At 38.5% G+C, this 27,777-nt stretch overlaps 2 protein-coding genes across 8 annotated transcripts in view; one reads left to right on the forward strand and one right to left on the reverse strand.

Moving 5' to 3' along the window:
* The window catches only part of PACRG (parkin coregulated), a 242,204-nt gene extending 232,178 nt beyond the window's left edge, over positions 1–10,026 (reverse strand). For all 6 annotated transcript variants that reach the window (XR_008429828.1, XM_053937698.1, XM_053937701.1 and 3 more), the window contains exons 1-2: positions 9,933–10,026; positions 9,315–9,500 (exon numbers count right to left, since the gene is read on the reverse strand). Coding sequence is in view for 5 of the 6 variants with exons in the window: in XM_053937698.1 (XP_053793673.1) it covers positions 9,315–9,458 (144 nt within the window). In the remaining variant the exon portion in view is untranslated. The remainder of the gene's footprint in view (positions 1–9,314; positions 9,501–9,932) is intronic.
* Positions 10,027–10,101: 75 nt separating this feature from the next.
* The window catches only part of PRKN (parkin RBR E3 ubiquitin protein ligase), a 670,711-nt gene continuing 653,035 nt past the window's right edge, over positions 10,102–27,777 (forward strand). For both annotated transcript variants that reach the window (XM_053937694.1, XM_053937695.1), the window contains exon 1: positions 10,102–10,260. In XM_053937694.1, the coding sequence (XP_053793669.1) occupies positions 10,107–10,260 (154 nt within the window). In that variant the 5' untranslated portion in view covers positions 10,102–10,106. The remainder of the gene's footprint in view (positions 10,261–27,777) is intronic.

Here is a 27,777-nt window from a genome sequence, read left to right on the forward strand (position 1 = left end):
AGTTAGCAGTATGCCATGCTTGCTTCAAGAGTTTTCATTGCACAGATATTTCTATGATGTATTTTATGTTTTAACTTTGTCATGTTGTGCAGAATTTTTGTACTTACTGCAGTATACATTCGTTTAAAAAGTCTTGCATTACACAAAAAATCAAATCAACCAACAACCAAACCCCACCAAACAAAGCTAGTCTGGATCCTAGTCAAGTTAATGACATACTTCTATTATGAAACTGAAAACAAATCATTATTTACTCTTGCTATCAAGATCTTGGCATCATCCCTTACAGAAAGATGGGTGAAGAGTAATTTTTTTAAAAGAAAAATCTTATGTTAAAAGAGACCATCAGAAATATATGAAAAGCTAAATTATATGTTTATCATCCTATTATAATTAAGGCAGGTTTTATTATCACATCAGAATCCTATTTTTTTCAGACAAGAGGCCCAACAGAAATTTCACAGAAAGTCTGACTTGAATTAAATTGCTCTTAGGAGCAATTCTTTTATTTGCAACAATCCCCTCAACTCACACTCATAAAAGTCCAAAAATTGCAACTATAAGAAACATTATATTTGTAATGTATCTACAGAATCAGAGTGCAACTATTAAACACAAGATTCCATAATTTAGCCTTCAGCACATTGTGACCCCATGATGGAATTTATAATTTTATCTTATCTGACGTGTATTTTATCTAAGAAAAGAAGTCATCAGAGCTCCATAAATTTTCCAGCAAAAATTATTTAACTATGCTACGAAAATGAAAATCTATGCCAAACTGCTTATATGGATGTCAAGTATATAGAAGAATCAGCTACTGCTAGGAGGAACCAGTCAGTCTTTCACAGTAGTTTTTCTATGACACTGTCTAGAAATTTTATCAATGTACCAGTAGTATTCTTTGCTACTATTTTTTTTACTTCATAATAATTTTCATTTCAAAATGGTTAGGTGCCATGGTTTGACACAGAAGTGAATTTTTTCAAAAAGTTAGGGTCAAACCAATCAGTGGTCAGGTTTGGATATTGGCACCTGGAGTGACCACCGAAGGCATGGACAGGGGGTTAAAAGCAAGAACTCCCACGGGAACTCTCTCTTTGGTTCCGGTCAGAGTGCAGTGCAGACTTCCCTGCCCAGCCATGGGCAGGGTGGGGGAAGGAAAGCCATGTGGCCTGGGGGAGGTAGGCCAGGGGCTGAAGGACGGGGACCGGGCGGGCCCCTGCGGACGGAAGGGTGGAGAGAAACTGAGATGCCTTTGTTCACCCCCTCCAGAGGGAAAGAGACAGAGAGCCTGACGGCACCTGGAATTTGCCGGCAGAGGAGAAGGAAAAGGTGGGGGGGAAGGTGCCCAGCCATGGGAGTTGGAGTCCTGGGCAGAGATTTCAGCTGTCCGGGGAGTCTGAGACTTTTAACCCTTTCCTGAGAAATGAAAGCTTTGTGAAATATTGCTCCTCCTTGATTTGAAAGAGAAGAGAGACAGTCTGGGACCTGAGATGTTAGAAGAAGAAATTTTAGGTGGGAGGAGATGATGGAGTGGCTTGTGGCTGGACTTTTCTTGTTAGCCATAGACTGAACCAATTTCTCCTGCAACAGAGACTGCATTTTTAGGGGGATGCAATGGTGAGCCAAGAGACCTGCTTCAGCGACTACCAGCACAGGAATGGAGTGAACAGAGAAGAGGGTGTGGTGAATGCCCACTGTCTTCAGGAAGAAGATGATCTCTGTTCTTGAGACCCTCAGCCCCAGAGGAAGAAGAAAATGGGGGGGACTGTGGTCCCAAAATGAGAAGCTGAACTGTTGTTTCTTTTGGTCCTTGGCAAAGCATCCTTAAAGGAGCCCTATGAGCAGTCTGTCCATGCACGGTGGTGAGAGCACTGTGACATGGAAAGGAGAGTGTCACACTGGCAGATTTTCTCCGGGCGGTTGCCATGTGTGACATGGAAACACAGGAGGTGGCAACTGTGTTTCCTGGGAGGGTCTATGGTGCAAGAGAGACTCCTATCTCCCTTGATGGACTGAGTATTGATTATCTGAAGGGTGGCAACTTGATCAGGAATCCTGGGTGGTGTCTCACTGTGGTTTGTTGGAAATTGGGTGGGGGGAGGAGGAGTGTTTTGGAGGGTTTTCATTCCGGATTTAGTGTGTGTGTCTTTCATTATAATAGCAGTAGCTTAATAAAGTTTTTTTCCTTTGTTTTAAGCTTGGGCCTGCTCTGCTTTGTTCCTGATCGCATCTCACAGCATTTATTTTGGGGAGGTGTATTTTCATGGGGGGCGCTGGCATTGCGCCAGCATGAAAACATGACATTAGGAAAACTTCATGAAAAAAACTAAACCTCTCTGACCCCTTAAAAGTCTTATCAGGTAATTTCAGTTAAACATAGACTAAGCATATTTATTACCCGAAGTATCAGTTATGAAAAGCAGGAAAAATTTTATTTCCATGGTACAGACTCCAGCACACTCTGCCTATAAAGTTTGGGAACACAGCCATAGGAAAAGTCATACTGTGTTAGTGATCACCTAGGTCCCCGCTGCAGGGGGTCACATTCAGATCCTTTTCTGTTTCTCCACTCCTTTTCTAATGCACATGCCACTGAGCTACATCTCCTGTCCCCTTCATCCACTTAAAGCTTCCAGTGTTATTTAAGTTTTAGCAGTGACAAGAGGAGACTGTGAGACAAGGGACAGCATCCAGAAGCTGACAGCTACACACATGGCCAGCTGCTCCAATTCCTTGAAGCATTCATTGCATACTTGGCAGCAGCCCTCCCTGCACACTTGCAGCAGAATACATAAGAAGAATTAGCTGCAGCTGAAATCATCTAATAAGCATGTGTTCCTGCTACCCAAGCACTGATGCAGGCTCACTCAACTGTATTGAACAGAAAGCCAGTCCGAGGTTTATGATGTAGTTCACTATTATAACTGAAACAATATGGTGTTATATAGTTTTTCTGAGGGCCAGAAGGGAGGTGTGTTTATTACCCCCTCCACATCTTCAGAAAAGCAGCAGATTTATTAAAGCAAAAACCTTCAAATGCCTTTTTTCTTGTCCAAATAGAAAGTAAATTAGTCATCACTAATTTGTCTGACCTTAGCAGCGGCAAAGCCATGGAGTGACCACAAAAAATATAATATGTAAGATGTAGAATCATGGCAAAATTCAGATTGAAAACTACTCCAAGAAGTCTCCAATTCAATCTCTTTCTCCAAGCATGGTTATCTCAGAACAGGTTGCTCAGGGTTTTTTTCCATTTGACTCTAGAAAATCTCCACGAAGACTGCACAGCTCTGGGAAATCTGATGCACTGCTTGACTAACCTCTGTGAAAAACTTTTTCACCATCATGAACACCTTATTTCAACACACATATCTTGTCCTCCCATCACTGGAGAGAACAGACTGGCTTTTTCTTCCTGACAGCTTTCTCACAGCTACTGGGTCACTAGGTCTATTAAGACCTAATACCATGATATATCCTGGTAGCTTTCTCTTTTCCAGGCTGAAATACATCTCCCCTCAGCTTCTCCTCCTGCAACATGAACTCCAGAACCCTGCCTTGATGGCTCTTCACTCAACTTCTGGTAGCATCCTAGAACATTCCCACTCAACTAACAGGGAGAGACTAAGACAAAGGCTGAAGCCCACAGAGATTACAGGATTTTTCTTCAATGAAATTAGGGATACCAAGTTAAAGGAAAGAATATGCACATACGTATCCATTTCTTTGGAAACTGTTCTGGAGACTTATTACTGAGAAGGGTGTATGGTAGATGCATTCTAACTCAGCCCTTTCACATTTTCAGTTGGTTGGTTCCAGAGGCATACTCAGCTGCATGTAGGAAACGCTGACTTTAGATAATTCCCTACACAGCAAGTTGACAGCTTGAAATCATGTTTGGAGACTCTTCTAATTAACTATAGTTTAATAATTTGTTCCAAATTCCTATATTTGCAGTAGAAAAATTTTTGAAACTGAAAAATGTTGTCTTCATTCAGAGAAACAGATGAAGATACCCATATACTCAGAGCACTGCAGGATTTTAACGTGTATGAAATCTGTAAACAGTTTGCAAAGTTTAAAATAGTTTAATTCCTATGCAAGAATTGACAGAATTTGACAACTATCTCTGTAATCATTTCCAGTTAGAATATTTTATTCATTAATTCATAAAAAAGTACTTAGTAGAGAAGTTTTGAAAAAGCACTGCCATAATGTTTTAATATCAATTTACTTTTACCTTCTCTAAATGCGAAACTTAAAACCTCCCAAGGTATTTTTGTGTAAAATACCATGAATCAAATGAAGTGATTTAAGACAAGAATTGTCAATCAAACCACCAAACAGAGCCAACTTATAATTTACCTATTAACTATTTTAACTCATATGACTGAATTAGAAGAGAAGATTTACTAGAGATTCAAATGTGTTAACAAATTTTCATAAATGAAGCAGCATGACTTCTTCATGCTTATGGTAAGAAACTGATCTTTTCATCCTCACAGCAACTATGAACAATACCAGCCTTTCACCACATTCACAAATATAAAGTGATGACTTGGAAGCAATTTTAAAATAAGAGCAGTATGATTAAGCCATCTAGGTTATAGCTGAAAAACATAATATGAAATAGAAGCTTTCTGAGGAAATTATGGTCTTAAGCATCAGTATTTTTTCTGTATATTCTGCTTTTACATTATACTATCAAAGAGGTCATTACAGTAAATACGAGCATGGAATTGGAAAGGAATCTAACCTTATGAGGGGAAATAAAAACCTCCTTGTGTTGAAGCTTTTCATGTTTCAACCTAATGTAACTGAAGTCCCTCATCAATCCAGTGGGATGACTGTATACTGGTACAAAGGAGAAGGTACAAACAGGCAGCAGACACAAGAAGGGCTGTAGCAGTGAAAACTTTTGTGAGCTTATACTGTTATCAAAGTGTATGTCAAGTCTATTAAAATGCTATTAAATTAAAAAAAAAAAAAAAAAAAAAAACAAAAAAACATGTTGAATTGCTTTTAATCTAGGTTAACCAGGGCCCCTGTCCAGTTCACTGCAAAGCCATACGAAAATTCATATTGCACAAAGAATAAATGTTCAGGGATGAAAACACTACCTTTCAATTGTGGTGCAAGTTTATGCTGCTGTAAATGCTTGTGGCATTACCCTGCTAGAACACGGTATCAATGTTTCCAAGAGGGTACATTCCCACACACACGGCTTGTACAGACGCTCTCCTGCTTCCCTTCACATTGCAGATATTAAGAGTTGTTACAGCTGATCCAACTTACTCTATATTTACAAGAAAAAACAATATCAGTGCAAAAGGAGAGATGGAAGCACGCAGTCAGGACAGGGAAAAGGGCAAAACAGATGAACCTTGTTAAAGCAGAAGCCTTGCTTGCCTCAATCCCAGAGACAGCAGTTCAACACTGTGAACTTTAACAGGCGGGAGTATTTTCAGCAGGATCAGTTCTCTGAGCAGCCAACATTGTACAAATGATGACACAACAATGGGCAGCAGCACTAAACAGCCTGAGAGAGGAAGAAGACAGGATTGCCTTCCAGAGCACTGACAGTTTAAATTGTCTCGCAGTGCTCACTGAAGTGTACTCCTAGATTGTACACAGTTGCTATTGTTAAACCGGAGAAGTTCCTCCAAGACAGATGTGCTACTTCTTAATATACCTCTACCAAAACACTCCTTTAACTTGACATCTATTTGCCCCAAAACACACTGCTTTTCTAATAAATTAGCTGTTATAATCAAAAGATACACCTTTTTTCTTGTATTCTTTCCTATAGCCTCAGAATCAAATCAGAAACTTTGACTGCTACAAGGTAAATAACAAAACCAGTCTTGATTATGCAGTATGGATGAATATAAATATAATGACAAATCACAAATTTCAGAACATAAACAAATCACATCATGGTTAAAATGAAACTTTTGCTATGAGTTATTTTCAAATGGTAAAGGGTAAGAAAGCCCTTCACAACACATTACTAAAAATGGCTTGAGAGAAGTGTTTAAAGTACAAAGATTGAGAACTCATCCCCATACATACAGACTGCAGATTCCTAAATGTAGAACAGAAAAATGAAAATCCAGAGCTGCAACACAAATAACTATTTTTCTGCTTAAGAGCAATTACACTTTTTTAGGAGATGAACGCTGTGCCCTATACATAGCTAAGACTCTCTAAGGCTGAATAGCTGCTTTGGTTTTAGAAATCCAGAAACAATTTTTAGCATCCCTTCCTTTCTAAGGCCATCTAGTAAACGTTCCCATTCTATCCCTGTGGCCTGTTCCTGAAGGCAATTTCTGACTGAAGTCATGGAACACATGAACGCAATAGTAATCTTATAAAAGTTGGGAGATAGATACTAATTATCTCTCTACTATTTCCTTTAAGTACTAAAATGAATCCTGTCCTTGAAAAGGGGTTTTTACCAATGGTGCATTACAGAAAAGTGGGACACTGACACTTTATTCTCTTCTCTACAGTTGCAGAAAATAGCAAAATATCATGTAGAGAGGATCAGGAGTTAACTGAGATATCTTCCTGCTGTCTGTCCACATTCATGTTCCGACACTTCTATACTGGCTAGTCTATACACTAATTTTTAATTGTGTTCCTAATTCTACATGCAGTACCTCTGAAGTAAGAACACATAATATTTTTGATTCCACCGGAGGACAAAACAATTAAAATGTAAATGTAGTTTGTTATTATAGAAGACCTTTATTGAACCTTGCTTTTAATCTAAACTGCTATATAAACTTACAGTTTTGGAATAACTTAAACACTTTATTCAGTTCAGGAACATTTTTAGGTGAATATTTAAGTACTGTATTTCACTAAGCAAGTTTGGGATTCAGAGAGCGCTGAGAAAAGTCTTAAATACTGTTTCTACTTAATTTCTGCACTTACTACTAACTATGAAAGCAGACTTTATTCAGGAACATTCATGAAAAACAGCTTAGTAAAACACTCTTCGCCCAAGCAACGTAAAAGAATTCTGGAACATTTACTACAATATTTATAGTCATATATGCATAATGGTAATCTGTTAAAACTCTACACTAAGAGTTTAAGACTAACTACATGCTTGCACCAAAGGCTATTAATCAATACCTCATTGTTTCACCTGGAGATGCCAAACACGTTTAACCCTATGTCTTATCATGCTGTTAACAAAAAGAATTACCATGTTGTAACTAGATATTCCTGCTGTGCTTTCAACCCTCCAGTCAACTCCCAAGCCTTCCATGAGAACTTCATCAAAGATGTCAACCTCTGACAAGTGAGTACTTAATAAACCTAAAGCTCCATTTAAAAAGTAGTTGGAAAAGTAAAAAGAAGCTCCCACTCTGCACAGACAGCGTGGCAGTGAGATATTCCTTTTTTTGCACACCGACTGGAAATTATTCTGGTGGCTGCCTGACCGCAGATGGAGCTCTTACAAAACATAGCCCTGGCACTATGAATCTCCCAAGACCACTAAGAGTTTCAGAGCTTCCAACCCAATTATGAGTAGAACGTGTGCAGCAGGTCAGAACACTCTAAACCCGAGCTCTGACAGGCTGAGAGGGCAGGCAAGGGGGCAGATGAGCAGGGCAGAAATGAAACAGGTTGCTCAGAGAGGTCAGGCAATCTCTGATGTTGGGGGGTTTCACAGTTTAGCTAGGAAAACCCATCACTGACCTGATGTGGGTGCTGGTGACAAGCCCACTTCAAGTGGGAAGTTGGGTTAGATGATTTCCAGATGTCCATGCCAAAGAAAATAATTTCTGTTATTCTGGGAGTAGCTGCAAAGGCAGCAGATTTACCTGTATGCAGTTCCTTAATAACAGTATCTCATGATTTAATGGTCTGTTCATGTTTAGGAAGTTGGAAATGCAGCCATAAAAAATTAATATTCTATAAATATTTAAAAGGAAACCTGAATTCTGATTAAACTCATAGTTAGTTATGTTCACAAGCCACAGCTCCTTTTAATAAATTAAATATGTGTTTCTCAAATTCCACTGAAACTGCTGATTATTCTAGACAAAATCATCTTTTACATATCTAGGTGTAAACAACCACATGCAAATATCCATTACTTGATTTTTTTCCAGAGAGCGGGAAACATATTTTAGAAAGTAATCCTAAAGGTTGCTGAAGTATTATAGTTCATTCCATGCATCTCTACAATAAAAACAAACAACCCAAATAATCTTTAAAACAAAGGGACTATTAGGCCATATTTACCTTGTGTTTTTCCAAGTAAGGTGAAATATGTTGCAGTTTTACTAAATAGGAGAAAGTTTTTCAGGTATACAACTTTTATTTTATTTAAAATTTCTTCAAACACATGCTTGTTTGTGTTTTTAAGAGGATGTTCTTGCAGATAACAAGATCAGAGAGACTGCTCCAGGAAGACCACTTCAGCAAAACAAAGGGAAATAATGTACTTCATAACAGCTGTCAGAACACTCTATAGATTTAAAAAAACCCTTGAGGACTCAAGCCTTTGTTAACACCTTGAACTGTGTCCAAATGAAGAATACAATTCAGGAGCTTAGGCAGAGATGTGTGGTAATATTACCTCATCCACTCACATGTTGAACATTTGTACTCTGTACTAGTTAAAGCTTTTTAACTCCTAAATTCTGATAAAGGTAGACAAATAAAACAGTATAAAGACATCTGAAGGGCCTTTATACTACTATTTTAACTCCCAAACCTCCAAGGTCATTAGAAATTGTGACTGTTACTTGTTGGATCAATTTCCCTATCTCTGAACTACAAGTTGGAGAACTAATGTTTGTTTGTTTAGTATTCTCCTAGATGGTGTGGAAGCTTTTTGTTATTTTCCAAGCTTGTTTTAAAAAAATTATTAATTTATTTTCCAGATCTCTGCCATCCTGTGACATTCATATCAATTTTATATACTATGCCAGTGTATGAAAACTTTTGAGAAGTACTGCACTACTGGACAGCATTTTGCTAAATGGGAGGCAGTAAGCCTCACACACAATTCCATAGGCTGGCAGTTTAACAAGATGTGCACTGCCAATAAAAAAACATTAAAAAAAAAAAATTGTGGCAGCAAAGTAAAGCACTTGGTGAAAGCATCACGACTTGCGGTAATACTTCTGCAAAGTCTGGGGGTAATTTCAGCAACCAGCAAATTCCAGGTAAAGTATATAAACTTGCACACCTTCCTGCCACATTGTATCCATAGCTCTAACCTGCTATGCTTCTTGGACAAGTTAAGGTACTTAGTATCACCTCTATGCTAGCAGCAAACATACCACGCTGTTTTTCATCATGGCTCTAATACTGAAACCCTCGCAGGCTTGTTGCTTGTCCTGCTGCTTGTCCTTCTTCTCCCGCTGCTGGGGCCGCCTGTCACCGGCGGGTTTTGAGGGGCCCGGACGCCCCTCCTCCATTACCATCTCCCCACCGGCGCCCACGACGGACCAGATGCAAGTTACGGACTGGAAAAAACAAGCGACCATCAGCGTCCCGTGCGCAGCGACTCAGAGCAGGCAGCAGGTCCAACTTCTCTCCCTCCGCAACCAGCGACAGCCTCACACGCCCGTCCCGCGCCTTCCCTACCCCTCACAGGCCCTCTTTGCCTGCCCCTCGCCCCCAGCCCCCTTCTGCATCATCCCAGCTTGTCGCCCCCACTCCGCCGTGCCCAGCCCTTCACCACCTGATGTCCTTGTCCCCCGGGGGGTCCTCGTCCTCGCCCCCGCCCTCCCCGCCGGGTCCCGCCCCGTCGAGCTCCGTTGGGCACCTGCCGCCACGCGCGGTCCCCCGGCCCCGCGACCGTCGCCAGGCAACGCGTCAACAACCCGCCGGGGAAGCGGGAGGGGAATCACAAATAGCCCCGTCGGCACCGCCCGGTCCCGCACAGCTGTACCTACCCCCGGTGCACCGTACACCGGGGCGGCGGACAGCAATTAACGAGAAAGTCATTAGCGGTGTGCGGGGGAAATGTGAGGCGATAACGTGAGAAGAGCGTGTGCTGGTGTGAGCCGGCCAGGAACTACGCTACCCAGAGAGCCCAGCGTGCGCCTCCGCCTCCCTCACTGAGGCGCATGCGCGTTCAGGGCCGGCCCGCCACGCCCGCAGTCGCGCGACCCCACAGGGCGGCTACAGGGGAAGCGCTCGAGCGGCGGGCGCGGCCGGCACGTGCGCGCGTGCACGCGTCGCCCCTCTCGTCCCGCGTGGCCGCTGCCGCCGCCATGATCGGTGAGTGCGCGCGCCGGGCAGCGGGGCGAGCCCGGATGCGGATCCGCCCTTTCCTGCCCGCCCCTTCCCTTCCGCCCTCTTCGCTGATGCCGCCGCGGCCGCTGCTGTTGTCGCCTCGGCTGTCGCGTCTACGGCCCCGGGAGCGGCGGGGAAGCTCCCTTCGCTTCCCCTCGGTCCCCGCCCGTCTCCCCCGGTGCCTCGGCAGGGCAGGGGCGGCTCGGACCCCGCGGCGGGGGCGAGCCGGGGCTGCCCTCGGTCTGCGCCCGCTGGTTGAACCGCGTCGTTTAACAGGGCACGCGGGGGTCAAAGAGAGGGGCCACTGCCCTCCTGTTTTACCCCCATGGGAGAGGGGAAAAAGGTCTGGCCAGTCCTTGTGACTGAGGTCATTTTTAAATCGCTTTTTATTCCTTCTCAGTATATCGATTGTAAATGCTTCTCGGCAAGGTTTGTGCGATCTGCGAACTTTTTATGGCCTTGCCAGCTTATATACGTGTTGTTAGTCTGGCGTGGTACCATGTGGCGACCTGGAAAAGGAGAAACTTCAAACACCTCATGGTGTTGGGTGTGTGACCCTTTGGTCCTTGAGCTGCTTTCTGTACCCATCCAGTGCTGGTGTGAAGCGTGACTTGGTTGTTTCAGCAGTGGGTTTTCTTCTATTCCTTGAAAGATTAATCCATACCTGGGGAGTTCAAAATTACAGGATCCGTTTTTTAGCCTTCCTATTTATTATACACTTAATCTTGCTTTGACTTTCTCAGTTTTGAGAATTATTTGAAGTAAAACCTATAAAAAGTAGTGGATACACATGCATTTTAGCAACTTTTTGCTGTCCTTAGGCTTGCTGTTTCATCATCAGCGCTGGTGTCATAGTTGCTGTCTATTTAAGATCTGATCAAGTTGAAAATTGTGCATTTTGTTGTGAAAATATTTATTGTTTTTGAATTGAACATCTCAAAAGTTTTCAAGAATGCTATGGGTCTTTCAGGCATTCATTTTTTTCTTAGCAGTGAAAATATGATTGCAGGTGTATAGCTAATGTTCTTATAGCTTTGCTAAAGCTAAAAAGAATGTTGCCCAGTATTTTCACTCTATACATATGTATGCAAATGGTCTCTTCCTAATTCTGGAATTTTTCTTACAGGACTTTGTCATTTGAGCTACTTTTTTCTTATGTAGTAGAGAACATTTTAAATTGAAGGCTTGGCTTAAGGAAAGCACAGAGGGTCAGGTATTCCAGTGTTTTTATTTTGCAATGTTATCTGCTGATCTGATGTATTGCTGTAGTATATAAAATACATGTGGTTGCAGAACTGCAGTGTGTGTTTGTTTTTTGAATGCTTCAGAAAAGTAAGTTGAGTGTACCTAAGGGACTGCCCATGTGGTTACAGAGCTGATGCCTCTAGCTTCACACCGAAATCTAAATATTTACTTACTGCTCATGAATATAAATGTTATATGACTGAGGAATGATAATTTTATTTTCACTGTGGCAGATGGAAACATCTGTGAATATTGATTATGAAATGTACAGACCAATTAGTTGCGTATTTAAAAACACAGCTTTACATGAGTTGCAACCTGCCCTGGTTTAACCCCAGCTGCCAACTAAGTCCCACACAGCCACTGGCTCACCCCCTCCTCCCCTGCCTAGCAGCAGGGTGGGGAGGAGAATTGCAGGCAAAATAAGAACAGTTTAATAATTGAAACAGAGTAATAAAAATACTGATAATGCTAATGATGATGATAATAGTAATGAGAAGGAGAGGGAGGAATAAAACTCAAGAAACAAGGGATGCAGAATAAAATTACTCACTGGCCACCGACCAATGCCCAGCCCATCCTCAGACCAGCTCCCACCAATTTATCTATTGGGCATGGTCTGTGATGTGGAATATCCCTGTGGCCAGTTTGAGTCAGCTGTCTCCTGGCCACACTCTCCCAGTTTCTTACCTTCTCACTGACAGAACATGGAAAACTGAAGTCCTTGATTTGGGCTAAGCACTATTTAGCAACAACTGAAACCCCAGTGTGTTACCAACATTATTCTCATGCTAAATTCAAGATGCAGCATTGTATCACCTTCTAAGTCAAGTTAACTCTATCCCAGCCAAAATCATGACACCCTCACCCACTCCCCAAAAATAAAAGAATTATCTTCAAAGTATGTGATGGGGACCTAGTCCAATATCCTGCTTTGAGACTTTCTGAAAACTCTCCTCTAAACATTTGCAAGCTGGGAATGCCATAGCAAAAATTCGGGGTAGGAGGGCAAGGGTGAGAAAATAATCTGCCTATTTTTTTAACTTTAAAAGTATTTAAAAGAATTTTCCTATAAAATACATGGTATATTTTCCAAAATGTTTCACAGTTTCATATCTCTAGAAATGTCTTATATTCCTAATATACTTATACACATGATGATTCCTTTAATTGATTTTTTATTTTCTATCTTTTTTCTTCTCTTCATTTCTCACAGACCAGGTTGTATAGACTTGTGCTCATTCAGGTTCCTTAAAGGGTAATTTGAATCTGGACTGAGCTAGTTAAGTGACATAGCTTGTTATAGCTCTACTTAGGGGCTTGGTAGGTTTGGGGAGTTTTTTAAGTTGGAGTTTTAAAGTTTATTCTTTATTTTATTTATTTGCTTACCATTGGATCAGCTAAAAACTGGTGTTAGTGGAATGCAAATGACAACCTGCAGCTGGATTGGCTGATCTGTTTCTTAGTCAACAGCCCTGGCAATAATGTCACATTCTTGAACACCTCTTCTGGGGAAAAAAATAAAAAAAATAAAAACTGATTTTGAAGGAAGATGCTGGGACAGCTTTGTGGAATTTTTCAGAAAATATCTCTCAAAGAGCAAAAAACCCAGGAGAAGGCCCTAAGCTGTTTTAAAAATGTAGAAGGTGGACTCTATATAGTTAACAGGGGCAGTTCAGCATTTCTGTGGTGAATGAGAGATGAAGGTGGTGGTAGGGACAAGTTGCGAAGGGTTGTGACAGTGAAATATGATTCATCCAGCAGTAATCAAATTCAGGGAGAATGGGAGCCTAGGTGAAAGTTTTAGCTATCTGGATGTCACTTTTCTTAATGAGCATGTTCACGTCTACATTAGTGTTGTTAAAGCTTGACCCAGGAAAAGTTGTAGCATCAAAGTTGTTTTTCGAGGCATGTGGAAATAACTGAAATGTTTGCCATGATATTACAAATTCTCTTAAGATGACAAGAGACAAAGAATCATTTAAGCTCTCCAGCTATCACTCAATTATTAAATTTGATGATAGTGATCTTAAAGGTAGAAATTAATGAAGAAATAATCATGAAACTGTCTTTTATTTCATGCCCTTGAGCAATTTGTACAGTGGTAGCTGGTACTGGTGCTGGTAAACATGCATCTTTTCTTGAACAAGGCAGTCTTATTAATGATTTCTCATGAATTCAGACAAAAGATTGCATAAATAACTTGGCACAATTAAGATGTGTTAAGTACACATGGTAGCTTTATGTGGTGTCTTTTTTACAGTGGCTACATGCCTATAATGGATAAGCCACAAAATCATCAGGAATTTCTTCTCTATAAATCACAATACCTTCCAAAACAGTGGCATCATAAATTATGTGCTTCAGAGAAATTAACTCTGCTAACTTTCTGTTTTTTTATTTCTAAGCAATTTTTTTTTAAATGGCAGAAGCTCACTCTTGGACTTCAGAAGTATTTGAGGCTGTCTACAGAATATAACACCTCTATTCACACTAGTAATTTCAATTATGGAAATTTTAAAACTCTGACTCTAAAACTATTCAAAAGCTTTCATGCCCTCTGATGACCTCTGATTTTATAATATATTATGTCAGTATTTTCTTCTCCATTTACCTTTGAAAGAGGGAAAACAATGACGTACACGTATCTAAAAAGTATTATAGGCCCATAAAACATGTCCAAAATAAATTGTCTGGATCCTGCAGTTTTTACCATACCTCTTGGCTGTATTCCTGTTCTGATTGTTGAGGAAGACTTGATTTTCTATCCTGGGCTGGTTTGAGCTAAGTTGAAATGATAAAAGGAAGGTGGTTACTAAATTAACATTTTCAACAAGTGCCTTGCTATTAATGTTCCCTTTTTAACCTTTGGAAATTTTGGAAATCTGACCTATGGATTGTGTGTTTATTTTCTGAATATGTCAAAAGTTCTTTCGTTAGGCATTATTTGTCCCTATAGCATAGATCTGTTGGTAAGAAAACAAGAAAAATATTGTTTGTGCTTTGTTTTATTTCATGGGTTTTATTCTTCTTTTGACATTCCCTTATGATTTGGGGACACAATTTTTTTTACCTTAAAGCTCTAAGCCTAGACCTCTCAGCCAAGAAAAGAAAAAAGAAAAGCATTAAGAAGTTGATTTATTGTTTAAGAATTTCAGAAGCTGATAGTGATGAAGGAAGATCCGAATTGAGGTAAGAGCTTGTCATTACATGGCAGTTTAAAGGACAGCAAAGTTATAATGTATGAATGCATAGAAAATGAAAGTACAGCTTTTTAGAGAGCAGTTGCAATCAAAAGCTGTTGGTTGTGCTGTTTTTAGTGAAGGTGGTACGAACAATGCATTTGTTGCCACAAAAGTTGGACATCCTCCTTTGCTTTAGTTTATCTGCTGAGAGTGGGGTTTTGTGTATTATGTAAAGTAGGCTTGTGCACTAAGCCTGCTGTTGATGACATAGAAGGGCACTGAAGCAAATTCATTTGCATTTGTAAATTGTGATACATAAAAAACACAAACAAAAAAAGCAAAATTGACTTTCCAGTAACAAAAATCTTGCTTTGTTTACCACTGTTGTGATGATCAGTGTGAGTATTGTTTGGTAAAAGTAAAGCTTTTAATGTAATTCCCCTACTTCTTTTTATTTGTTTGGTGGGGGGGGTGTGTGTGTTTGTTTTTTGTTTTGTTTTGGTTTTTTTCCCAGTGTCTTCCTGTCTGTGCTGCTCTTTTCTATAACTTTTGTTTAGCATTTCTGAATGTCTTAGCTCAGTGGTGAATTTCCCCTTAGTTAATTGATTCCTTTAAAAAAAAATTTTATTAAATGTAGCCAATAGAACTGTCTTGTGTCAGATCTAATACTTTAGATTTAATAATTTTCAGTGTATAGAGCTAAAGATATTTACCTAAATTCACAAGAGTAAGAATCACGAAAAACTGAGATGCCTGGGCTTTTATAGGCAAATTGTATGAGCCATTTCTCTAAAACATCCTTCCCATCACCAGAAACATTTAGACCTTCAAAGTTCAAGGAGTAGTGTTCAGCTGCTTTTTGTTGTAGTAATTTTACATGTGTATATTCATTTTTTGAAATGTGCCAATCCAGTAACGTTTTGGTAATGTGCTTTGATGTAATGGAAAAATTATTTTCCATTTCCTTCATTGGTATTAAACTAAAGGACTGTGCATGATGGAAGCAAAAGTGGTTCATATTGGACATCATATTAAATCTCTGGCATATGGTTCTCCTTTAATTTTTTTTTTTTTTTTTAATGAGCTGAAATATTTTTGGTACATTTATGTTTACATTTTTTCCCTTTTCTGATATAGTGTCCTCTGTGGAATACTCTCAGTGGAAACATATGTTCAGAACTTCAAAGTAATTATGCTATTACTAAAAGCTTCATAATTAGATTACTGAAACGAAATGTTAAAAAAAAAATTGATTTTCTTTTATCCAGTCATATCAATTTCATTCCAGTCTGCTTTCTGGGTGATTGAAGAAACATGGTAGGACAAAGTCAAAGCCTGAGTAGAATTTCTTAGGTCTGGCATAGACCAGTTCCTGAAAAAGAAAAGGGATTTTAGAGTAATGTTTAGTCTGAGAGTAAGATTTAAAAAAAAAAGAAAACATATGTTGCCATTTTAACAGTAAATTTTTAGTGGTAGGTACCTCTACTTGGCAAACTGGATTGGGATAATTGAAGCATGAGCTTGTCTCTATGATAACTGGCCCTGTTTCTCAGAAGTAATGGGTCCAGTTTGTGTCTAAACTACTTTGTTTACAAAATATTGCCCTTATTGCCTGTTATCTTTCTTTAAGAGTGAATTTGTTGTTGTGATAAAATGGGTATAGCTTGTGTTGAAAAAAGCTGGTTACTGCTGGGAACAGTTCAGAGCTACAGTCTAAGATATTGATGCAACAACAACAAGAACAACAAACCCCAAACACAAAAAACCCACCAAAAAAAAACCAAACCAACCAAAAAAACCACAAACAAACAAAAACAACAACAAAAAGAAACCAGTTCTTTTATTTTGCTCTCGCACAGTTAGGGCAGAATATTTTAAAAATACTTAGTCAGATGTATAAGAAGTCATCAAAACCTGTTACTGTAGAACTGTACCTCATCTACCCTCCTTGTCTTTTGTAGCTCATCTGGGAAATATGGGGTCTTTTAAGAACAGGAGATGTTATCTTAATGATCCTGAACAAAAACACTGTGTCTATTAGGTCTCACAAGGCCCTGGTGTATTGGTCTGTTGACTTGCTTCATATTTTTTCTTCAAGCTGTATGAAGCTACAGGCTAACCTTTAAGGTGATTCTTTTTTACTCACTTTACATAATTTTAGAATATTTTATTCGCACTAACTCTGCTACTGTTTGAGATTTCGCTTTAACCTGGTATGTGCTTTATATAAGTAGTTGTTGTTCTGAGGCACATAAATTAGAAACTTGGTTAATGATTAATGTTTTGAATTTTTAAATTTTTGTGGTTTGTTTTCATAATCTACTTTTCATTCTACCTGCCCTTAATATACACAACAAAATAGCAGATGAAGCTGAAAAGTTTCTTTTACAGCGCTTCTAACAATTTCCATTAGAATTATCTTGTTGGAAGCAAATATCCCATCTGGTTTACTTTTTAACACAGCAAAACTCCATAGTGAGTTGTGTGCTGGAGCCTGGCTGAATTCCATACAGTGAGACTCTTGGCCCTAAGCATGATGAGCACAATCTGTTCCTCTTATTTCTAATAAAGGAAAAGGAGAGTTTTTTAATTTGCTTCTTTGTTGCATTATGTTTCCATTTTATGCCTCCCTTTCTTAGAATAGCTGCTTTCCTGCTGTTATCCTTTTTTTTTTTTTTTCCGTACAGGTAAAATGAAAACACATTACAGCCTTATAAAAGTACTGAGTGCTGCTCTGAAATAACATTAAAACTCAAAATTTTCAAGTATGGCATGATGCTTTGGCCACATCAATTTCATAAAACACCTGAAGCTCAGGAGAAGTACTTCTGGAGCTTTTTCCATTGTCTTGTTCCTCAAATAAATACAAGACTTAAGTAACATATACCAAAATCAATCAGAGTCACACAGTTGATCCTAGCACTGCTCCTAAAGTTAACCTATGCTTCCTAAGCAAATTCAGCTTCCTAAGCCCATAACTTTATGTGCCCATTTGTACCTGGGATTTTTTTGAGTCACATACGCTTAACACCAGCTGATTTTACTGTGGGTGTATGCAACTCTGCTTAGGAGTTATTTATGAAGTTGCACCTCTTAATTAGACTCTGGATTAAATTTGCTGTTTTTTGTTATAGAGACAAAAATCATTCTTCATTTAAAAATAAGCATCAGATACTTCAAAACTGTATTTCAAACGATACAGTTATTGTAATATTACATCAAATAAGTGAACATTTGCTGTACTTTCCCTTTTGCAGAGATTTAGGGTTCTTGGGTAATATCCTGACAGAAAGTCATGCAGCTTGCAATAAAGTGAGCACACTGTTTTGGGACATTGGTTTCTTAAAATTGTGTCATGAGCACATCTATGATGGTTTTTTTCCTTCTCAGTTGTACAGAGTGTTACAATGGAAATGCTAAGTAACATGCAAATACTACAAATAATCCTTGTTTGTGGTATAAATTGTATTTGGTGACAGACTTAAAATGTTTCTCATACTCCATTTCTGGAAACCTGGCCTTTCCATACTTTCATCTGTCAGTGACAACAGTTGCAAGATATGTTGTCCATTCCTGATTTTTCAATATTAAGAAGTCAGTAGTTCTTTTTAATGTAAATAAAGTTGAAAAAATTAGGCACTCTCAATGGGTAATAGTAGAACTATTGTTGTAATTCTGGTAAGAATTTAAGATGTCCTTGTGTAACGCTGTGCACAATGAGTATTCAGAGACAACTCCTGTTTAATTTCAAATGTTTTATTTTAGAACTGTTCATATAATCAGATTCCTGAACTAGGAAAGCAGACAGTGGACTATAAACCAATTTAGGATACAATTGCAACACATAAAAAATAAGATAGTTGATTTCATGTGAATACAGCTTTTGAAATTTAGTTCAGTTCTAGACATGAATTAAAATAGGCAGCCCTTTGAGGACAAAGGACTGTGCACGGGGAGACTTTTAATTTACTTTGCCAATTGTGCAAAGAGAGCATTAGGATAAAAAGTCAAAATGTTTGGGTTTCTTGTTCATTTCATCTACATTAAACTGTTGTGCATATCTACTTGCTGTATGTTGTTGCTAAAGAACCTGACTCTGTTAACAGTGATGTTATAGTCAAATAAGACAGTGCTGATTTCTTCAGAAGGAAAGTTCAGATCGCTTCTATTGGTTTCCAACTGGATTTAAAAATCAACTATCTTAGAAGAAACAAGGTACTTTTTGACACGGCTTCTCAACTGTTTCCTCCATAAGACAGTAATGAAATTCTGTTTATCCTTGGTGTTTATGTCAGGAAACACAACCTTCCTGGGCTACTACATTACTGAGTAGGGAGCAAGTGAGAGACACCAGGGAACAGTTACTGTTTAGATGATACTTCAGAATTAGCATCCAAAAGTCTGACCTTCTTTGTTTTCCCCAATATTATCAGGAGCAGTTAAGCTAAAGTTTGTCTTTAAAAGTATGTAAATAATGTATCTGTGGAATGATGATACAGCCACAAAGACCTTGTATTTTGAAAGTACAGCAGTGAACCACTTAGGCCCATGCACCTCTGAGGCTTTGCCTTTTCAAGCTTTTTATCTGTTTTGGAAACTGACTGCAAATTACAACAAGCCACTCACTAATACCTTATTCTTAATACCAAAATGTGCTTGGCGGGGGACAAAGCAGTTAAAAACTAACTGTGTTCTCTTGTTATTTAAAAAACTTGAAGATGGATTTTGAATTTTCATACAACTAGAATTTTTTGTGCATAGGGCATTATTTTACTCAGAGAGCAGACTAAGCTTTTAAAGTGGACTTCCTTTCTTTCTACACCTGAAGGTGTAAGGATAAAGCTGTTTTTTCCATGGTGGTTTACTGATGCATCAAAGCTAATTTTGTTCCATTGAGTAAATTACAAAATGAGTGTCTAGTCCTATCTTGATGTGTTTATATTGAAGGCCATTTTTTCCTAGATCTGTCCATCTAGTTAGCCATGTGCATTGAAATCCAAATGTTACTAATACATGACATAATTCCTTAAGAATCATCTATTATATGACCATGAAGAATGAAGTCTTGTGGTCTTTATGTATCATAATTGGTAGCAGTAACTGCTTTATTAGTAGGAATTTTTTACTATAGTTAAAAGTGTTCCAATTCCAAATCATAGTATTTTTACATCATGGATATGTTTAATGGGACATACTTAGTTTAATCCTTAACTGAAGTAAAATATTCTTGTTAAAAGGGTCTGTTTCAGAGTAATGAAAGCATAAATAGCTCTTATGCCGTATAGCTAAATGAATGGAAATGTGATACTTCAAATCTACAGGTAAACCAAATTTCATTAGATAGACGGAATTTTGTTGGTTTTACTTATCTATTAAATTAAAATCAACTTTTAGAAAGGAATGTAGAATTCCAAATTTAGCCTGAAAAATGTAAGGATTTAAATTCTTTAGGGCATTTAAAGTCCCTGGGTTCATGGTAGGTGGCTTCTCATTTTGATGGTAACACTGTTTATCTGACTTTCCCTGTTAAGTTATTTCAATAAGAATGATACCCTAAGAGTGATGCCCCTGTAGTGAACTAAGGAAGTTGTCATGAATTATTAATAACAAACTGAGTTGAATGTGATTTTATAGCCCCTTAAGGAGTTGGAGTAATGTACTCTGTAAAACCATTCAGTTCACCTGATCTTGACGCTGGAAGCATCAAAAACATATTCCTACTTGTTAACACTAAAGTGGGGGAAAGGTTACTTGGGAACGTATCATTTTGTGCATCACTGCTTAGCCCTCAATTATTTTTAAATGCCACTAATGTCTTAACAATAGATCAACAAACTGAAAACTGTAAGCACATGAAGAATTGTAGAATTGGTGAAATGCACAAAATTTGTTGCCATTTTAAAGACCTAATAATAAATTTTTATCTCTAGAATATTACTTTTGAAATGACTGTTTGATAAAATGAGCTTTTTCATACCTTTATTAATATTTGGCAGTATTTCAATATTTTCCAATTTCTCTTTAATGATTTGTCACTTAACTGTTTAACTTAAAAGCATAATGATCTTTAATATCCAACTTTAATTATGCTGGTCACCAAAAAGTATAATTAAAGAGTTTGTGTGTTCAGCACTATCTACCTCTTAGTGCATGCTGCCTCACCTACAATAGAGTTGGTACTGGGCAGTAACCATCTTAGCAGTGCAAGTTTGTACAAAATCTGTTTCATTTTCTCATAAGATGCTGAATGTTTCATATTGTGCCCATTAGTTCATGTAATTTATAATGGCTCTTGACTGCAAGCTATTGTTTTTACATAAATGTTGTGAATCAAATTTTGATTTTACTGCAGCAAAACTTACACTTCTTCAAAAGCTACTTAAATTTTGATAATATGGTGTAGTTTATACATATATGAGAAACAGGTATATTTCTTACAGAGTGAGCAGTCATTTTATGATATATTTAGCCTTGCTGGGATTTCTATTCTGTCTGTTTTTACAGTATATTACAGCTTCTGGGTCTCAGAAGTGACATTCAATTTTTTCACATTACTCTATTTACAAATATGCTGAAAATTCTAACACATAAATCAACAATACTTCAAACAGAAAAAATCACTCATTTCAGAAAAAAAGTTGCCCTGTGTTAGTGGGGTATTCTGTGTTTCCCTTTTGGGCACTTTTTAAGATTTTCTTTTCATTGTACTAAAATTTTCTTTCAGTAAAGATACCTGAACTTTCAGATACATGAAGTATTTCTGTACAACTCCACTTTTGTATTCTTAACATGTACATTTGCTTTTTTTTACAAGTTGCTGTTTGGTTTAGTTTGAGTTGTTTTTTAGGTTGTGTATATTTCCGAGATACAATAGAAAACTGTGTTACTTAAGCTTCAATTGTTTAGATTCATTTGAAGTTCAGAGTCTTAAGATTTCAGTTAGAACATTAAAAATTGGTTTGTAGGTAATATGTTACACTGAAATACAGTAGTTGTAAAGCTGGCTGAAATACAGTAGTTTTAAAGCTGTTGCCCAGGTTCTAAGCAGGCAGAGAGTTCTGGCCAAAGATGAGCTCAGAGATGAGCTGGAATAGTTCAATACCCCTGCCTTTGTTAAGGGACTAATCTTAAAAGTATTTGTCTGCGATGATGGCAGGAGTGATAGAATTGTCCAGCTGGAGAATCCTTTGGATTGTGAAATTTGTTTCCTTCTTCAATAACTATTACTATTTTAAGACTAGGTATTTATTTTGTCATGGCTCTTTTCATTATATGGTTTCCTTTGTGCTCAGGATGGCAGATTTCTTTTGTGTCATGTTTCATAGTCAATAGATTTGAGAAGAACAGCAAAATCTGGTATGTTTGTTTCTTTATGCCAACACACTGAAGAATAATTTAGGACCATAAAATTGTGTTCTTTCAAATCCAGCTAACAGGTTGATATACCTGTGTGCTTTTCTTGAGTAGCTGTATTGATTTCAGTGAGGGGAAATGCTGGAAATATACAAATATAAACTGCTTTCAGATTTTCAAAGAGGTGAAAAATGCTGAAACTTCTTAGTTGCTGTAACATTTGGTATAAGAGTATATTAAAAGCAAAGAGCACATTAAAATTAGGCATTGATTTATAGGTTAATGTTTTAATAAATGTTTGAATAAATTTGTAAAATAGCAGTGTTTAAAGGCAAATTTTTATTTTACTTCCTTTTTAAGAAAAAAAGCAGTGTTCATATCAAATCATAGGTTGCTACTAAAAAAGTGTTTCTAAAACATGTTGTTGCAAGGAAAGAATATAATTACATGTGTGCTTTGAACAGTCATGTTCACAGTCTGGAAAGTGAATTAGATTGTACCTTTGTCTTGTTGCTGAAACAAATCTGTTACAGCCTCAGAGTAAGGTCTAAGAGAAATCAAGACAGTGAGGTCAAAGAAATTCATGTACTTCAGCAAATAAAATCAGTCTGGGTTAGCCTTCATAATATATTGGTTAAATATACCCTGCTTATTTGAAACAGAATCTATTAATTTGGAATTGATTGAATCATCTTCACACACTGATGAGGGTAAATCTAGAAAATTAAATTGAATGTGCAGTGCGAAATATATAACTGAATATAAGCTGCAGAACGTGTTACAACCAGTGACATTTTTTCTTAAACATGGTGCATGTAGGTAAACATCTTTAGTTAGACTTCCTTATTTTTGTTAAGTTGTAGTAATACTAAGAATGTAAGTGTAAATTAGTTCGTTACTAACCTCTTTGATGGAAGTCTGGATCACTTAAACAGTTACCTGCTTTTGAATGGGTAAGTATGTATGATGGCAAGTAAGGGAAGAAAAAGCTATTTTTAAAAACATGGATATATTAATATTTGTTCATTCTACTATAATTTCAGGATAGACTTAGAATAAATTTTAGTTTGTTTCTGCAGAGCTTCTGTCTCATTCAGTTTACATTCAATGTGCCATTGTAATTTCTCCTTATTAAGTGTCTCAGACTGTGCCTACCTTGTTGTGTCCTATTGAAGTCTGATTTGAAGACAGGGTATACGATCTTGTCTTTGATGATGAACACCATGGTACTGGAATGTTTCCCTAATCATTCCATCATTCCTTGAAACTAGCTTTATTTTCTTTTAATATTTTGTTATTGGAGTATTTCTTTCTTTATATTTAAAACCCATTAAAGAGAAGAGGAATTGAAGGTAGTTCAATAGGAACTGTCCTATGCAGCTTACTTACAATATGCAGTCTGCTTATACTCAGCCATAAGCTGCAAAACTACGTCCTGTAAACATCATTTTAGTGTCATGCAAAGAGAGGCATAAGTTGCTGGATTTGATACATTTTTCTTTTTTTTTTAACTTGAAAAATAATAATAAAAAAAATACCCCTACTCTAACAATTCTGGCTGCGAACTCTTATTTTGTTACTGGAATAGCTGCAGAGCTGTATGTCAAGCTTCAGGAGAAAAGTAGTTTTAAACTATCAGAATTGTATAATGAAATCTGAAGTGCTACTCAGAAGGATATACACCAACAGTGTCAAAAGTACAAGCAGAGAATTTTGGTTTCTCTGTATGCATTGCACCTTGCTGAGGGGACCTCAGTTGGTGAGTCTTGGGTTTGGAATATTAACCTTCAAACTAATGTTTCCCCAAACTTTTAAGTTGTGCTAGTTAACGTACTCCAGGATTATAAAAAGCTAGAGCTTTTCAAATGTATTGCATTTTTAGAAATATTATTGAGTGCTCAAATTTGTGATAAAATATTGCCTTCTCTTGATAATTTTATCCTGTATTTTCAGGCTTTCCAATTATGTGATTTGCTCTCACACACCTCTCTTCTGTTAAGCTCACATTTGGAGGCAAAGTCATGTACCAAGATTTTAAGAAAAGGAATGGGAAAGCCTGGAAGCAAGCGTGCTGTCCTAGCCAGTTAATTTCACTTTTTAATGAAAGTGCAAAGTAATGTCTTCTAAAAATTTTTGTGTTTAAATTGCAAATATTTATTTGGTGTAAACTGATAATCAGTCAAAACTAGTTATCTAAGAGATGAGATCTACTTAACAATTCCTATTTGCATCCTAAAGAAAAATGGCCACATTAGCAGTAACCTTATTGGTAGTATTGGCAAACTAGTGATTAAAATGGTTCACTTCCTTAATTCTTAATTTGTTTGGGTAGCTCTTAGTAGTTGAAGCAATTTGCAGAGATTTCTTTAGAAGGGAAGAGCTTAATCCATTGCAAACTTCGTAAATATTCTTGTTAACTCTAGTTCTTTATAAAAAGAAGTTGTAAATGTTAGGCTAGGGCTCACCGGTCTTATGGTGACAGAAATTCCTGCCTGAATACAAGTGAAATGAGAACATTTATGTCAGCAAAGGTCCTGAGTTAACCTTTTTCCAAGCATTTTAGAGAGAAAACAATAGTTAATTATTAGAAATACACACACCTGCACTCACATGTGTGTATGAGTGTATCTATCTATATATCACAAAACATGCTGAGTTGGATGGGATCATCAAGTCTGCAGCTTTGCGTTGTTTTCCCCGGTCCTGGGCAGGTCTGGAGAGCCTGGCAAAAGCGCTGCTTCTCGGCAGGACCGGGGTGCCCCTTGTCCCGGGCGCTGCTGCGTTCTGCGCACCGGGGTGGGGCTGGCAGCGTTCTGCTGCCGGCACGAGGGGCGAGACAAAGATGGAAGGAATGTCCAGTCTGTCCGCGTGACTACCTGGAGAGCTTTTATTGTTGCGTAGAGCTGCGATGGAGAAGCGCGGCTCTCTCCCTAGCGCCGCGTGGACAAAATGGCACCAGAACAGGGGTGCGTGGGATTTTATAGGGGGCAGGCCAAGGGGGGTGGAAGCCCCCCTCGCCCACTGGGGGCAGGCTACGGGGGAGTGACGTGGACTGGGATAACCAATGGGGACGCGACAGGGGCGGACACAGGGCTCCAGGATGAATGGGGTTGTGGGGACAGGGTGACAGACACAGAACTTTCTGGAGTGGACGGGGGGTGGTTACAGGACTGGCATGGTGATGCTCCAATGGTAAGTGACCCGGAGTGGACCACTGCGGGGAGGAGGGAACATGGGGGGTGCACAGGGGTACACAGAACCGGCTAACTAACACATATCAGAACCCCTAATCTGAACCCAAACCCGGGATGCAACACAAGTCCAACTCCCAGCCCTGCACAGCACCATCCCCAAGAGTCACACCATTTGCTCAAGGCCTTTGTCCAAACACTTCTTGAACTGTCAGGCTTAGTGCTGTGATCACTTCCCTGGCGAGCCTCATCCAGTGCCCAACCACTCTCTGGGTGAAGAATCTTTTACTAATATCCAACCTACACCTCCCCTGACACAAACTCAGGCCTATTCCCACTGTCACTGGGCACCACAGAGCAGAGATCAGTGCCTGCCCCTCCTGTTCCCCTCGTGAAGAAGTTGTAACTTCAGTGAGGTCTCCCCTCAGTCTCCTCCAGGCTGAATAGACCAAGTGACCTCAGCTGCTCCTCATACAGCTTCTCCTCCAGGCCCTTCACCATCCTAGTTGACGTGCTCTGGACATTCTCTTAAAGCTTAATGTCTTTTTTACATTGTGTCACACAAAACTGCCCCCAGCATTTGAGGTGAGGCTGCCCCTGCTCAGAGCAGAGCAGGACAATCCCCTCCCTTGCTCGGCTGGTGATGCTGTGCCTGATGCCCCCCAGGACAGGGTTGGCCCTCCTGGCTGCTAGGGCCTCCTTTAGGTAATGAAAGGTACTGTAAAATCTCCCTGGAGCCTTCTGTTTTCCAGTCTGAGCATTCCCAACTCTCTCAGCCTGTCCTTCTGGGAGAGGTGCTCCAGCCCCTTAATCGTCTTCATGGCTGTCTTTTGGACCTGTTCCAGCAGGTCACATTCTTCCAGTGTTGGAAACCCCAGAAATTGGATGCTCCAGGAAGGATCTTGCCATAGTGGATTAAATGGGGAGGATCACCTCCCTTGACCGGCTGGCCACTCTGCTTCTGAGGCAGAATCCTTGTCAGAGCTTTTCTGGGAGATGCTTCAAAGCCACAGAAGAATTTCTGGAATTATTTAAGCCTATTTTTAGAAATTTCTATTCTGTGTTCCCAGTACTAGGTGTAGTTAACACTGGATTTACACACACCTGCAGAGAATTGCAAATGAAAAATGAGTAAATAGTAAATTAAATTAAATGCTCTTATTGGGATATACAAATTGAACTAGTAGAGAAGCACTCCTGATTTCTGCTGTTGCTTTGTTGAGTCATATTCTGTTTAGCTCTTGTAAAAGTAAAGATAAAAATATCTTTTTAACCTGTAAGTTTGTTTTTTTTTTTAATAAGGGGCTAGTAAAAACTTGCATAGGATTGAATGAGTATCCAGTCATGCAGCAGTCTGACTTCAGATACTGATGTGCTTATTAAATATTCATTAAAAAGTTCTACAGTTTTTAATGAAATAATTGAATATTCATCTGCTGTTGAGGCAGTCTTTGCTGTACCCTAAATTTGGTTCTTACAATGGTAGACTTTCCATTCATTGTTGCTGTGGCTTATAGTAGAAGGAATTAATTAAATCTTTGTAGCCTTTTTCCCTTTTCATTCAGCTTATGACTCAATAAAAAATTCTATTTATTTTGTTGCTTTTCTTTGACATTAGTGGCTATTGGGTTTTCTTCATTTTGCAGCTGATTTTTAAAATAATTAATACATTAATCTTCTAATGTTTTACCGGAATTTCTTGTAACATTGCTCAGAATGCCTTTGATTAGTCAAGTGTTTATATCTTGTGTAAATAAACAGTCTTAGTATCTCCTCATTTCTTTTCATGTGGTCATGTAAAATCCATGCAGATTTTTCTTTCTCGTAAGATATTAACCTAAAATATTTTGGAATTTTCCATTTTCTTTACTAATTTTTCCCTACTGAAAGAAATGATTATTCTAGCCTGGCTTGTAATGAGGGTTATTACAAGACCCGTTAAATACACATATTTGTATTGCGCTTTTAGGTTTTGGTATTTTATCATTTTACAGTGTGAAATTACTTCATGGAATTACTGTCCACATTGAAAATTGGAATAGAAGGTCGATTTTTTTCTCTTAACTTCCACTTCCTTCTTTGCATTCAGCCCATGCTCTGTCTTTGTACTCATTGATATAAATGGCCACAAAAGAAAGGGTGGACTGCTTTAAATCGGGATGTGATGCCTGTATGAGCTTGTGATGCATCCTGAACTTATTATATATGAACTCACAACTATCAGTATTTCTAAGAAGCAAAAAGAATTGGTGGTGATGGTGAGGATTTCTATGCCCTCTAGGCTTTACACATGTAGCAGCAAAGACAATTTAATATGCAAAGGTACAAGCAAATTTAAATAATGTTCCTTGGAAAGACAAGAGTCCATTGTAGGTACATACATACACAGGGTCACTAGAAGTTAAGTGAGCATATCTTCATATCATGTGTTTGAAATTTTGTAAGGTCCCTGTGACGATGATATGCCTCATGCTGTGATCGGTTAAACTGGTTGTCTTATAATGAGATGGGAATTGATTCCTTAATAT

The sequence above is a fragment of the Vidua chalybeata genome, chromosome 3 (assembly GCF_026979565.1).
Source record: "Vidua chalybeata isolate OUT-0048 chromosome 3, bVidCha1 merged haplotype, whole genome shotgun sequence".
Lineage (NCBI taxonomy): Eukaryota > Metazoa > Chordata > Aves > Passeriformes > Viduidae > Vidua > Vidua chalybeata.